The sequence below is a fragment of the Petromyzon marinus genome, chromosome 4 (genome assembly GCF_048934315.1).
Source record: "Petromyzon marinus isolate PM22_M1 ecotype Great Lakes invasive population chromosome 4, UKy_Petmar_22M1.pri1.0, whole genome shotgun sequence".
Classification (NCBI taxonomy): Eukaryota; Metazoa; Chordata; class Hyperoartia; order Petromyzontiformes; family Petromyzontidae; genus Petromyzon; species Petromyzon marinus.
Window position 1 is genome coordinate 5,755,538 of NC_133670.1, and position 15,303 is coordinate 5,770,840.

At 44.9% G+C, this 15,303-nt stretch overlaps 1 protein-coding gene across 1 annotated transcript in view; it reads left to right on the top strand.

Moving 5' to 3' along the window:
* LOC116938812 (prestin-like) overlaps positions 1-15,303 on the top strand; it is an 87,069-nt gene that overhangs the window by 24,723 nt on the left and 47,043 nt on the right. The window contains exons 5-9 of the mRNA XM_076054139.1: positions 3,955-4,119; positions 5,317-5,469; positions 9,681-9,763; positions 10,140-10,287; positions 13,693-13,806. Coding sequence (XP_075910254.1) covers positions 3,955-4,119; positions 5,317-5,469; positions 9,681-9,763; positions 10,140-10,287; positions 13,693-13,806 — 663 coding nt within the window. The remainder of the gene's footprint in view (positions 1-3,954; positions 4,120-5,316; positions 5,470-9,680; positions 9,764-10,139; positions 10,288-13,692; positions 13,807-15,303) is intronic.

Sequence of the window (15,303 nt, forward strand, 5' to 3'; positions counted from 1 at the left end):
GTCGTTGTTGCTGTCGCCGCCGGAGTCCACTGGCACATTTATTTTCTTTGCCGCTTTTTTTTACATCGTGGCGTGTTACGTATTTTTCTGACACCAAATGTAGTGCCTTGGATTCACTCGGACGACAATCGCCTTTCTTCCACCGTCACTTTTATTTCCATCGTTCCGCACACACACACACACTATAATTTCACACACACACACACACTATATAATTTCGCACACACACACACACACACTATAATTTCTCCTCTCCGCGCTCTGCCAACTCAAACACTCGAATTCCCCTCAGCACCGTCCGCTCATAATCCTTGTCTCCACACAGTCTCTTCTTCTCTCACCGCACACACAGTGGTTCTCTCTCTATCTCCTCACACACAGTGACTCGTCTATCTCTTCACACGCAGTGACTCTATCTATCTCTTCACACACAGTGACCTGTCTATCTCCTCACACACAGTGACTTGTCTATCTCTTCACACACAGTGACTTGTCTATCTCTTCCTTACCTACCTATACCGTAATCTCCACTCTGCTAACGCTAACTCTCGCTATCGCTATTTATTGTCCTCTGGGTTCGGCTCTCAATCTAGTTCCCACTAACACTTACCGGCTTCCACTCTTCGCATCTCTCTACCCGCTGCTGTCTCCACTTCTCGCCAACTCTCCCGTCGTCCAAATCACCTAGCGTTTTTATCCCCTTTCCAATCAGCCTTAATTAATTGCCATGTGCCTCGCTGGCATTTTCTCGCCAGCTCCGCACCTGTCCAACGGCCCAGACTCCGTGACGCCGCCACTTAACGCTAACAGCCTCTCGACCAATCACAGCCCTCGTCCCTTGACTCCCTTAATTACTTTGTCTTGTTTACGCCACCCGTGACTTCATCAACCTGCCCGACCTTACATGGCCCACACTGTTTGTATGTACTGTATATGGCCAATTTACCCATGTGTATTTTCTACTCCACTACACATATGTGCTGGTAGGGGTACACGGACTCTTGATAGGTCTGATAGGGGATGCCAACTGCAAGCGAATGGTTGGGAACGAGCGGAGTAAGTAGACGTTCTGAAGCCATAGTTCCATAGGTCCATTTATTTGGTATAGCCCTGTGAGCCATTCGGGTCTTGAATCGGGTGCAACCGCAACAAACAAAAAAAAAACATGAACAAGAAAACATCTTAAAGTGATTATGTGACTGTGCAAACAGAAAATCCAGGAAAAAAAAACATCAAAATATTCCTGAAATAGCACCGTACACCAACGCTGTGTGCAAAAATCCCACTGGGATGCAAGTCAAACAACAACAACCACAAGACAACTAAGATTTAGGCCATCAGTCTAACTCCGTACTACAATAAACAAAAACATGGCCAAACTAAAAAACGTTTTCGAAATCACCAAAATAAAAGCCATAAATGCAATGTAACAGTGATCACAGGGACTGTGAGCGAATTTTTTTTACAATAAACTACATAAATAAATTATAACACCAAACCCTAGAGCCATATTTTAGGCCACTGAATAGCAGTGGCAGCTAGGGGTGTACAACTCCATCTCAGGGGGAGTGAACACGTTCTGTCTTTTGCAGAACCTGGCACCGGAGGCTCAATTTGAGGCACCTCGACGGATTTCGCTCACTATGGGGATAACACGAGCAAGGCAACCCAGCTTAGAGGCCTGAACGCATTGCAGACTCAGGTCGCACTCATTACACACGCAAAGCACAATACCTTGCTGATCTTGTCACGGGGCATAAACCATCCACGTGAACTTTGGTTATCCTTGCAGAAGCGGCTTTTAATTAACCATCGAACGAAGACGGTCACTGCATCGCGTGCTTTTGATTGCACTTCTGCAGCCGTAGTGGAACGATCTTCCTTCCGATATGAGGCAGCCACTGGAGCTCATGCACTTTTAAATATAGATCGTAAACCCATTTATTTAGAACTGATTGGTGTGCTTAGTTTGTTGTCATTCCCCCACGCCTCCAAATAGCATGGTTGGCTACGTACGGTGCAAACGAAGTTGAATATACATGCAGCCATTATGAAGCTTGTGACGTTGATAGCTAGTCAGAGCTTACGGGATAAACACAATTTTTATCTCTTAAATCTCTGCAAATGAAATGAAAGTTTGGTGCCACTTGCCTCAGCTGTCCACGGCATTGCAAAACGCAGCCTCCAGCCGGACTGAATTTTGTCCGCGGTTCCAGACGCAGTCTGGACCGTGGCCCTGCCCTAACTCTGGTGCCTGTGACACCTTTTGACCTCTCCTCGTTCGCAAACTTACAGCCGTCGTAGCTGATCCACAGTTTCAGAGATGACTCCGCGTTGGCCCAACCACGTGTGCCTTGTACCAGAAGCTCTTACCATATTTTACTGCGCAGTAATTTTTTTTAAGGATGCCGATATTTATAGGACCCGAAATAGGTGCTTCGGTCATTTGAATTGTTTCTGCGTTCATCAATCATACACAATTTGATTTTGAAAATAAAACCAATAAACGATAATTCTGCATTGTGGCCAGCTGACCACCTTTGGGTATGGAATTAAAACGTCAACTGGGGCGCCAGTCAGCCTTCTGGCCACTGCGCGAAAATATCTGCTGCCTCTGCGAATTGCGGCTAACACAATAAACAAGTTCACAGAAGTTATTAACTCCCAAAAAACAGTGCTTCTCTCAGGTCAATCTTTCCCAGGAGTGTTTGTTTGAACAAGGACAACTCTGGGCTGGTTTTAATTTCAGAAACAACACAAACCAGCGAACCTGTTGCGATGGTCAAGAGCCTTCTCCGGCAATATAGCGTTTGTGCTATACACAGTATTTGTATCGTGTTCATCACGGTAGGCTGTACATATACTTATTGTAGCTACAGCACAGCGTGAGCGAGTATACATCAGTGTTCTCGTTTGTGAGTAAGTAGGGATGCCTCGGTGTTTTCGTTGATCGTGGAGCAGTGGCAGAGTGGTTAGCATTGCATTTCGGAGTGAACCCGGTAGCCTAACATGGTAACCGTGATAGCCGAATCAGTCCGGCCCACCCCTCCTTCGCCAACTTGCACGAGCCAAGATGGTGAAGTATGGTCAAATAATCTCCATGACCAACGTGGCCTCGAGAGGCCTTCATCCAGCAATGAATTGACCAAGGTCTGCAGAATTAACTATTTTATTGTTATCGTTTATATGAATGCGGTGCATTATATATTCAAATGTTTACCGTGTGCATGTAAATTATTGTATTGTGCATGGAAGCGTCGTATAAGTACGTAATTTGACATTGACCATTGATGACTTATGGGTGGAGCATGTTTTTATTCAGTCATATTAAATCCATACTCTTTGGTTCTTTCGGTAAAGTAACGAAGGTAGGAAATAACAGATCACGACGTTTCGATCGCCACACAAGCAACCGTCTTCAGGTGGGAGTGAGTAGGAGTGAGTAGTTTCTCACTCCCACCTGAAGACGGTTGCTTGTGTGGCGATCGAAACGTCGTGATCTATTATTATTTTTCTACCTACGCGACTTTACCGAAAGCACCAAAGAGTATTGATCCCTGCAGTCATGAAAGCTTAAAATCAAGATTCATATGAAATCCTTTAGGTGAATAGTAAAATGTAAAATGAAAGGTGTATGGAAAAGAGTTGAACAAAGCAGCAATGGATTTCCTGTTATATATATTCTAGAATACATTTGCTGAGCACAGCCCCAAATGATAAACATTCCAAGTGGTCAGCAACACGCAGCACCATTGAAATTGTAACTGATAAGAAGTAACACATTCCTCGAATGTGTTGGGTAAAAGAGACGATTGGAGGGAATTCCCCAGCCTAGCGGTGTGGAAGAAGAAGCGGTGAAGGGAAACATTTCGATTCCGCCGCGCACGACACAAACAACGCTCCCCTCTCGAACCCGGCGACGTTCCAATGCCCTCCACCGTGACGTTCCACCAGCTGATCATGTTCAGCCTGCAGCTGGGATTCGTGGCCATCTACCTGTCGGATCCACTGGTGAGCGCCTTCACCAACGCGGCCGCCATCCACGTCCTCGTGTCCCAAATCAAGAACATGCTGGGCCTGCAGGTGCCACGGTTCTCTGGGCCCGCTTCAATTTTCATGGTACCAACGCAGACCACCTGCTGCAGCCAACCGCACTGCGCCAGGAACACCACCGACACATTCTGTGGGATTTTCTTTTTTTTTTAGAGAGAGCGCTGTAATTGTTGGCATCTTTTTTTTTATTTGAAAAAAAAAAAGCGTATTAAGGAATAGCTCTAACTGGGCTTTGATTCACCACAATTGCCTGCAAAGTGCAAACTGCCTCTTATTTCAAGTGGTTGCCCCCTCATGCCTGTGGGAACTGCGCTCCCGCATGCCTTGTTATGAAGTTTTCTTCTCCTTTACAGGGACTTGAATGTAGGTTGTGCAGGTCCTCATTCCGGTCGAATGGGTTATAGCGTGTTTGGCTGCCACTCCAATGCTTATCAGTCGCAATTGAGCTCAACATGGGAGCTCAATGAGGAGGGCCTTCCTTTTTTTTACTGTCCAGGGCTCTTTGGCAGTTATGCATGCGCTTGCTGAATCAGCAAGCGAAGTGGCCCAAGCTGCCTTTGATCATTGATTTATAGTGGATTTTAATTGCATGTTTTAATTAAAATTAAATCCAGCATATAACCGGGTACATCCGTGTGCGATGGATCCTGCATTCGGCAAGAGTTTCATGCAGTAGAGTAAGCAGTACTCAATTATGATAGTTTGTAAATATTTTCAGAAGCTGTGCCAAAAGCAGCCCTGGCAGGATTGTTTTTAGACTGGCGAGCTCTCCAGTTATATAGAGCGAGCTTTGGGGGCACTCTTGTGATCGTGTGTGGGGTGCTGGAGCTTACGGTGTGGAGTGGTGCTATGTGGGTCCGTGGATCCAGTGCTGTTCAACAAATTCTAAAAACCTAAAAGTGATATGTTTTACGTGAAAAGTGGCGAGATCATATTCGCACCAACAACGCACTCTGCTTTGGTCCTGAAGTCTTTTAAAACTTTGAGAGACAATTAAACCACTGGCCTTGTTACACCATTGCCCGTGAAAGCTACAGCCTGGGCCTTGACTCGCGGGAGAAGTTTGACGATTCAATGACCACTCACAGTTGGAGGAGGAAAACGGCCAATGCTCTGCCCATACCATGAAGAACATTTTTTTCTGGCACGCCACATTGACAAATAATTTCAAGATAAAATGTTACCGAACGTTAAAATATTTAATGAGTTAATCGGAAGTACAACGATATATTGTTACTTGTTTGTGTTTTTTATGTTTTTCAGACAATGGTTGATATTTTTCAGAAGCTACCGAACACAAATATAGCAGAGCTGGTGACGTCGCTGGTGTGTTTGACTGTGCTCATTCCAGTGAGAGAGATAAACCAGCGGTACAAGAGTAAGCTCAAAGCTCCAATTCCTGTGGAACTGCTCCTGGTGAGAACTCAAGAACAGTTATAAAACCCTCTAGCATGCTACTATTTTTTAAAAGTGCAAGCTAAACCATTCTTCAGCAGAACCAAAGTAAAGTTATTCATATTCTTAGCTCTTTCGGTAAAGTCACGTTGAAGGGAAACAATAAAATAATAAAATATATATAAAACAATAAAAATTCTCACGACGTTTCGACCATAACACAAACGGTCGTCATCAGGTGTGAAAAAACCAATGGCAAGAAACATTTGAAAGAAGTGTCGGTCCGCATTTATTTATTTTTAAACGGTGTATTTATTTATAAAAAAAAACGTTAGTGCCACGCGCAGCGATTTGGCAGTTTATTTAGAAGGACGAGTCCATCTATGTTCTGAAAAGAGGAGGAAGGAGACCAAAAATTAATGCATGCTGTCTGAAAGCCACTGTAAGCGTGAACAATCAATAAAGACCTGAAATGGTTTATCAACTCCTTCCAATGATTGCTAAGCCAGAATCCATCTTCTCGGTTGAAATTGTCTCTGTGCTTGTATATGTGGATAGCCTAATGAACGAATCTCGCATGGTAGCTAGATGGCTTACAAAGAACCTCTGTCTTGGAGAAGTCAATGTCATGTGAGCCTACTGGTGGTGGGAATCCGGTTTCAATGAGCCACTCTGTCTACAGGAAAGCTACCCATACGGATGCTTATCTGAAACCGGATTCCCACCACCATCCATCACAGAAGAATTATCTCATCAAGACTCTGTACCATAGAGCCCAATGCATATCCGACCAGGAACACATAGGCAGTGAACTCAAGCACGTACACCAAGCTCTTAAGGCTAATGGTTACTCCAACTATACAATCCGCAAAGCTATCACTCAAACCATGAAGAAGGACCCTCTTGAGGAGCCTTTCAAAACCATCACTTTACCCTACATTGCGGGGATCACAATAAAGATCTCCAAAATCTTGAATAAACACAAGATCCAGGTCCGTTTCAACACATTACATAAAATCCGTGATCTGGTTCCATCTGTAAAAGATGTGATTCCGGACTTTCAGTACCCTGGTGTCTACAAACTAAGTTGCCTCTGTGGTAGTAGTTACATTGGAGAAACCAAACGCCATGTCTTGGACCGCATTCGTGAACACAAAGCAGACCTTAAACACGGTAGGACCAACACCTCGGCCATGGCAGATCATTGTTATAATTCAGTAGGCTCACGTGACATTGACTTCTCCAAGACAGAGGTTCTTTGTAAGCCATCTGGCTACCATGAGAGATTCGTTCATGAGGCTATCCACATATACAAGCACAGAGACAATTTCAATCGAGAAGATGGATTCTGGCTTAGCAATCATTGGAAGGATTTGATAAACCATTTCAGGTCTTAATTGATTGTTCACGCTTACGGTGGCTTTCAGACAGCATACATTAATTTTCGTCTCCCCCCTCCTCTTTTCAGAACATAGATGGACTCATCCTTCTAAATAAACTGCCAAATCGCTGCGCGTGGCGCTAACGGTTGTTTTTATAAATAAATAAATACACCGTTTAAAAATAAATAAATGCGGACCGACACTTCTTTCAAATGTTTCTTGCCGTTGGTTTTTTCACACCTGATGATGACCGTTTGTGTTATGGTCGAAACGTCGTGAGAATTTTTATTGTTTTATATATATATTTTATTATTTTATTGTTTCCCTTCAACGTGACTTTACCGAAAGAGCTAAGAATATGAATTACTGCAGTCACGAAAGCTTTAAATCAAAATGTAAAGTTATTCTGTTAAAATACAATTTGGATTGATATAGCATCTCAATGGAACCACATCTCAAGGTTCTGGACAAGCCAATGGGACATGATATTTGGCGGAAAGACGATATTGATGATTAGTTTGTTTTATCAAGAGAAAAATACGTAGAGGACAAGAGGAAAGTTGTGAGGAATGATATGAACGGGTGTCAGGGAGCCAACAGCACAGATGGCCAGGAACAGGACATTTCAGATCCTAGGGGCAGTGGAGGGGAATGATCGACTTCCGCTTGAACAAAGGTTGACTGGGGCTTCAACTGAAGGTTGATGGAGGGGAGTAGAGTGAGATTAGAGGGAAGAGGTAGGCAGGGGCTATCCAACAGAGAATGTTGAACATTGTAAGTGCGTTCTCCAAGTTGATTTAGGATCGGATATGGAGCCAGAAGAGAGAGATCAGAATAATGCGATAATGTAGTTCATGTATACCAGTACGGACGAGAAGTATGGCAGTGATAATTCGGATCAGCAGGAGTTTGGAGGTGAGGGATTTGAGAAGGCCAGAGAGGAAAGATGGGAGGTTTGGATAAAGGTCTCGGTGGTAGCTCGGCTCAGGGCACGGGAGAATTTTGTGCACGCGGAGGTGCCAGGTGCTGCCTCATTGAGAGAATCGGCATCGCAGTGTTAATTTATTCTGGAGAAATCCGATGAGCTTTGAAGTTATTTTTCGCAGATGTTCAGTAAGGGAGCACGGGGTCAGAAAGTAACAACAACAATGTGAGAAGGAGAACGGAAATGAACGAGAGTCGCCATTGAACCGGAGAGCTCGGAATCGGCGATAACTCCGAGGTTTCACACACTGTGCAAGTGCAATGTCAGAATCAAGGATGTGCACTCTCAAACCATCGTTTTTTTAATTAGTTTTCATTTGTTGACGAATGTCATTACTTTATGAAGTTAAATGAGAGTGCTTCTTCCCCGCAACATGATGCCGACATTTCTCGATTTGGGAAGAAATTGTACTGACCCTTGTTTTTTTAATGAAAATTACGTACTGTGTAAATCAACAAATAAGAGTAGAGTGCTCGAAGCAATGGATCTAAAAGGCTTCTGGCCCCCTTTACACTGGAACAAGCTGCCCCTACGTGCCAAACATTCGGCTTCACTTAAAACAATTTGTTCTCTTAAAACACTCCCTTATCCCTCGCTTACCCAAATTCCTCTTCCCTACTCCCTTCCGCCTCATCGATAAACACCATCCCTCTTCCAAACTTCCCTGCCCATTCAGCGCACTTGCTCATCATGAACCACTCATCACGAACCACTCACCGTGAACCACTCATCGTGAATCACTCATCATGAACCACTCATCATGAACCGCTCATCATGAACCACTCATCGTGAACCACTCATCGTGAACCGCTCATCGTGAACCACTCATCATGAACTACTCATCATGGACCACTTATCATTAACCACTCATCGTGAACCACTCATCATGAACCACTCGTCCTGAACCACTCATCGTGAACCACTCATCGTGAACCACTCATAATTAACCACTCATCGTGAACCACTCATAATTAACCACTCATGAACCACTCATCACGAACCACTCATCGTGAACCACTCATCATGAACCACTCGTCATGAACCACTCATCGTGAACCACTTACCATTAACCACTCATCATTAACCACTCATCAGGAACCACTCATCACGAACCACTCATCGTGAACCACTCATCGTGAACCACTCATGAACCACTCATGAACCACTCATCATGGACCACTCATCGTGAATCACTCATCATGAATCACTCATCGTGAACCACTCATCATTAACCACTCATCGTGAATCACTCATCATGAATCACTCATCGTGAACCACTCATCATTAACCACTCATCATGGACCACTCATTATGAACCACTCATCATGGACCGCTCATCGTGAACCACTCATCATGAATCACTCATCGTGAACCGCTCACCGTGAACCGCTCAACATGAACTACTCATCATGAACAACTCATCATGAACCACTCATCATGAACAACTCATCATGAACCACTCATCATGAACAACTTATCGTCGCTTTCATCATTGTTTATTTCACGCGTCATCATTTTCACCGTGCACTGCCATCCTCATCAACTCATCTCATCCCATCACACTTCTGCTGTACAAATTGCTACTTATTTGTTCAATGCCTTCATCACGGCACTATATAAATTAAAATAAGATAACACATGTCCCGCTGACATTTTATACCGAACCATAACATTTTGTTCTGTTCTTTGCACGGATGATAGAAATTAGCATGCCAACGGAAACATACTTTTTCCTACAAATTCCTATTTTGGCGTGATTACAATCACGCCAAAATAGGGCACTTTGACGTGCCCTATTGTCAAATGAGTCCGGGCAACTGAATTCAAAGTATAAACCCGGATGAAACGTGCGCCCCTTGTTTTAGATTGTTCTGGCTACCGTCATCTCCTTTTACGCCCGGCTGGAAGAAAAGTTTGGAGTTACAGTGGTTGGGAATATACCTGCCGGGTGAGCCTGTTTTTTACAAATCCACATACAAAAACATTTTGGAATAATCATGGGTAGAACATGTCTTGTGTGTGTAAGCTAGGCCTTCATAGCCTTTGCCCAAATAGTCTTCAGAACTATATGGGGGTGGGGGGGGGGGAAATATTTGTCTTTGCGTGATTGTATGTATGTACGTCGACTCGGCCTCAAATGAGTACCTGGTGCGATGTGTAGCAAACATCGCCACTGGGGAGAGACAAAGGCGGCCGGGCGTGTTGCTGGCCACCACCCCACCTCGTGTGCCGTGCCGACCTTCATAGGTGCTCGCTAATGGCACTTGCCCCAAGGCTACAGAGGGGAATTTGTGTTTTGTGTTTTGTCTGTTCACTGTGGCCAGGCTGCCAGTGCCACAGCTGCCAACGGTGACCAACTTCTCCTCGCTCATCGCCGACGGGCTGGCGATAGCGATCGTTGGCTACGCCGTATCTGTGTCGTTGGCAAAGATCTTTGCAAAGAAGCACGGTTATACCGTCGACGCCAATCAGGTATTACAATATTGGACGCCAATTTAACCACGTGCAGTGTCACTGATTCGGAGACACCTTGTTTATTAAACACAACTTCCACGGTCTGGTTCACACAGTCTCCACAGTAGCTAAGCCTAGCCTGTACACAACGCCAGCCGTCTAACACTGACGGCGCTGACTGAGATAGCCAACTACTCTCCTTCGTAGCACAACATCTAGCGGGGACGTTTAGCGACGACAGCGACGAGACAACAGCTACGACGAGACGAGTCCACTCCCAGCACCAGCAGCCCTGAGCTCCCCGCTCTCGGCTTCTTTTATGCTCCCAGCGCGGCCTGGCTCCGCCCTGACCGCGCCTCCCTTCTCGAACCCGCCAGCAGGTTCCAGGGGCCTCCAGATGGGGTCCTCCGTGACCCTTGCCCTAATTCCTCCGTGCTGCCAACACACCGTGCACGCCCTCACCGGCCTGTGCGCTGTCTGTCCACCACAGTTGCCGCTGTCCACCAGCCGGCGCTATTACACTGCACTGCATTGCAATGCTTGGAAACGAACTCTATTGAGAGGGGCTGCGTTGATGTTACTTGGTCCAGTCAAGGTCTACGTATACCATCAAGAAAACGCCCATGATGCCCATCGTAATGCAGACATATAGGGTCTCGGAGTATCATTGGTTTGGAAGAATTGCCTCATAGCGTAGTGATTATAGCCGGTTAATAGATAACACATGCAGGGCGGTCGAGTGTGGCACAGAGGTTAGCTTTTAACTATTTTTATTTACCAGGTTAGGCCCACTGAGCTATGTTGCTCTTTTTCAGAAGTGACCTGGCCACAAATGATAGCGCAACGAAGTGGCTTATCACGTGGAAATGTATAGCAGCCGAATTCTCTAAACGCATGTTTCTAAATGTGGAGGGGGAAAACCGGTGGGCCTGCAGAAAAATCCATGTGACCACGGGGAGAGAGACACGCAAACTCCAAATATATAGCCGTCAGGGTCGGGATAGAACACACGACCTCCTGTATACCAGGCGAGTGAGAAAACATCTCACCACCATGATTTTATGAGCTCAGTAATCTGAGTATGATGACCATCTACGGATAACATTGGTGGTGAGCGATGTCCAGGGAGGTGCAGGATGATCAAACAACCACCATGACTGATGGAGCATACGGAGGCCTTCATCCAGCAGTGGATGGGCTTTACATTAATTATTCTTCAATAGGTTACAACTCCTAAGTGCATTACTTTTATGGTGGAACCTACCCTCAAACTAGGAAAAACATGGTCAACCCTTTCCCTTATCCTCGATCTCAATTCGTAAGTAAATAACTCTATCTGAAGCTGCCATTGTGCTCTAACTCTTCTAGGCCTCCGCTGCTAGACGCTCAATTAATTCTGGAGCTCATGAGCAGGAGAACTGCTCCTCTGTTCAGTTGATCTTGGTTTTTCAAAGCCCTTTACTTATTCAACTTTTCATTGAGCAATTTATCCTTCCAATTTTGTCTGCCACGTTTTCATCTAGAAAAAAACCCGGCATGGGGAAATAATTCAGTGCAAGCTGTCTTATGTACTGGTCCTTAGGCCTGCAGCAGGGTGTAGTTTATGAATTTGACTACAAAGTTGAAACAAAAGGGGTTGCAAAAATGTGTACTGTGGCAGTGGAACTAAATGTTTAGGTGACAAATACACAGCATTTTGGGGAAATGGTGAAGTGGGAGCCGTGGTGGCCAAATGTTAACTACCTCGCCTTGTATACACGAGGCTGTGCGTTTGATCCCGAGCCTGATGCCTGCTGTATATTTGGAGTTTGCATGTTCTCCCCATGGTTGTGTGGATGTTTCTCCGGGTCCTCCTGTTTATCCCTCCACTTTGGGAAACATGCGTTTAGAGTATTTTGCTGTTATACGTTACATCATGATACGCCACGTTTTCCAGCTATCATTTGTGCCCAGCTCGCTTCTGAAAAAGAGCTATATATTGCTCAGTGGACCTTACCTGGTAAAATAAAAAAAAATAGTTTAGTTTTAAGTGGTTAGCACGCTTGCCCTGTGAACCCAACGAGCTGATTGCCAAACCTGGGCACGGTTAATGGTAGTAGTGATTGCTTGCCTACCTCAGCTCTGCCGCTTTCAGGAGTTTCGCAAATCTGCATGATGTTCAAACTCGTGCCTCCAATGCAGTAAATCACGGGCGTGTGCCACCACACTCTCAATTCTTGGAAACGTCGATTCCCCTGCCCTCATACCAACTGGCTCGGCACTCTGCCCAGAATCCATGATTGAAACAAAATTGCGGAAGCACTGAATGTTAAAAGCGATTGAATAAAGCACCATCGTGCCTGGGTGGTGGTGGCGATTTGAACGCCTGTAATCCTGCACTGTGCAGGAGAGGGTTGGTCGATCACTGTACGAATGTCGCGAAACTTCCATACCCGTGGACGTCAAGGAGGAGCCATACTCTGGCTCGCCAGGAGGTGCAGGAAAGTGTAGACCAATATCACATATCTCTTCTGTATGGCGTAGAGTGTTTCCCCCTTGCACTTGTGGGTTTTCTCCGGGTACTCCAGGTTTCCTCGTGCGTGTACTAACACTCATTAATTGCCTGAAAATATCTTTATATGTAGGGGACTGCAGAGCCTGCGTGATTGCTGGCACCGGCTCGCCGGCTCACCGCCTGGCTGCCTTCTAGCTTGCATTCACAATGTTATGTAAAACTAAACATTATTCTCGTCTTTCCACTGCTGGAAAATGGCCTCCCTCACGGTCCTGCGATGCGACAATTAATCTCGCTCCTGTACCTGCACTGCAGTGGTCGTCCTCTCGGGAGTGTTTTCCTCCTGTTTTTTGCCATTCCGTCACCAGTCTCTTCCATCGGCCATCATCCCAAGCCTTTCCTCACAGTCACTATGACTGTAAACAGTTTATCTCGTTGCTGACAGCGTCACATGTTTGATCGTTCCCTTATGCACGTGTTCCTCTTTCTGTCTCTCAATGTAACTGGAAGCGTGCGTCTCTTCACGCTTCTTTCCACGCTTTTGAGCTTTTGTTTCTTTTCCTTTTGTCTGTGACGTCGAAGATGGCGCTTCCGGTTAGCACGGTTGGCTACGTACGGTGCAAAAGAAGTTCTACATACGTACAATGTGTAGTAATCGAAAAGCTTCCTCTTCAGGCACGATTGGTATCCGCTTTTTCATGATTCACTTTTACAAAAGTGAACAATTATTACCGGTAACTTAACTTAACCTAACCACAGTGGTAGGGGCTCTCTTCCGGATCCACCAGGCTTCTCTAAACAAACATTTAACACTGGGGTTACCCCGAGTTTATGAATGACGGTGATGGTAACCGTATATCAGGCACTACATACATATTTCAAGAAATGTATTTTGATTCGATTTGCATGGTTTGTGTCATCTCTCTTAGGAACTATTTGCGCACGGAGTTTGCAACCTCTTTGGCTCATTCTTCCAGTGCTTTCCAAGTGCGGCTTCTATTTCCAGGACCTCCATTCAGGAGGGGACAGGAGGGAACACGCAGGTACAATAACCGTCACTTTAGAACAATTGGGATTACACGTACGGCAGCAAAACATCGCCTCTGACTGGCAGACTAACGTCCTCTTGCGAACCAGGTGCTGAGTTGTCACCTTGTGCCGCACAGGGACAACTGCCACTGGGGGTGCCCTCTCTAATGTTTGAGATGAGGTGCGAGGCGCTTACTCCGTGTAAAGCGTTCTCAGATGTACCGAGGTAAAGTGTTGCCATTATCAAGGAAATTTTCACTGAGTTTCAAGAATTGTTATAAGGGCAATATGGTAATTGACATGGTCCAGCGGTAGTACATTTGCCAGTTGTTGCAGAGGTTCATGGTTCGAATCTGGCAGGCCACCCTGGTTAATCTGGCAGATGTGTATGTATGTATGTAGAACGTCTTTCGTAACCATGCGTAGCCAACCGTGCTAATCGGAGGTGCAGGGGAAGGACAGCAAACTAAACACAAAAAGCAGTTAGAAAGAAATGAGTTTTCAATCTAGATTTAAAAGTACATAGCTCCAATGGCTTCCGAATATCCGACAGAACAGCGTTCTAGATGGCCGATCAAGCCCAATTGTATTTACCGTAAAAATAGACATGCCACTGCTTCACCGGTCACGTAAGGTCATTCAGAGAAAAGTAGGCCCTTGTCTGCCAACCTTACTGTTAAATTTTTAACAATGACTTGCAAATGAGTTACTTGTGAATCAGATAGGAATCATTGCCCCTTGCTGAGAAAGAGTCTTCACACTCAGTGAGGCTTTCCCATAATCAGAGTAATAGCTTTTCACATGGTAAATTACACGCTTTGTTTAATTTACATTTTACACGTTACACAAAGCTGTATGTGTATATGAACCTTATGGCGGGACCCCGGGGTCCCGAATAAACGGAAGTAAAAAAATATATATCTTAATTAATTTATTTATTTTTGGCGACTCCGTCCCACCGCACACATAAACGCCGCGACCCACCTAGGGCGGATCATTCTGTTGTCATGTCATTGCCAAAATTGCCGTAGTCATAAACAAAACTTAGAAACTTTGATTAGCGCATCGTGTAGAGCCCGTCGAGAGAAATATATATTTCTGTATCGTTCGCGTTTAACAGACATAAAATGATGTAGTAACGTAGTTTATGTGAGAGCCGGGGTCCCGCCATAAGGTTAATATGTTGTGCTGTTACAGTGGGTGAATCACCTCCCTATAATGTGCCTTTGTCATCCTCATGCTCACTGGCCTTACAAGTAAGAATAGCGAACATTTCAGAAATAAAAAAAATAATTACGATGATAATAATCATCATTCATAAACGTAGCCAGAGTGATTTTGTAATCCTTTAGTGACAACTCTGCTGTCATATACCAGCCACCTGTGCTGAACACTATTAATCACATTTCAGAATCAATATTTTTGGGAAAATACCCAAGGGAATTTAATGGGGGGGGTTTTTTCCCCTGATACAGATGTGTTTATTTTCAAGATTATTAAAAATGTTTTGT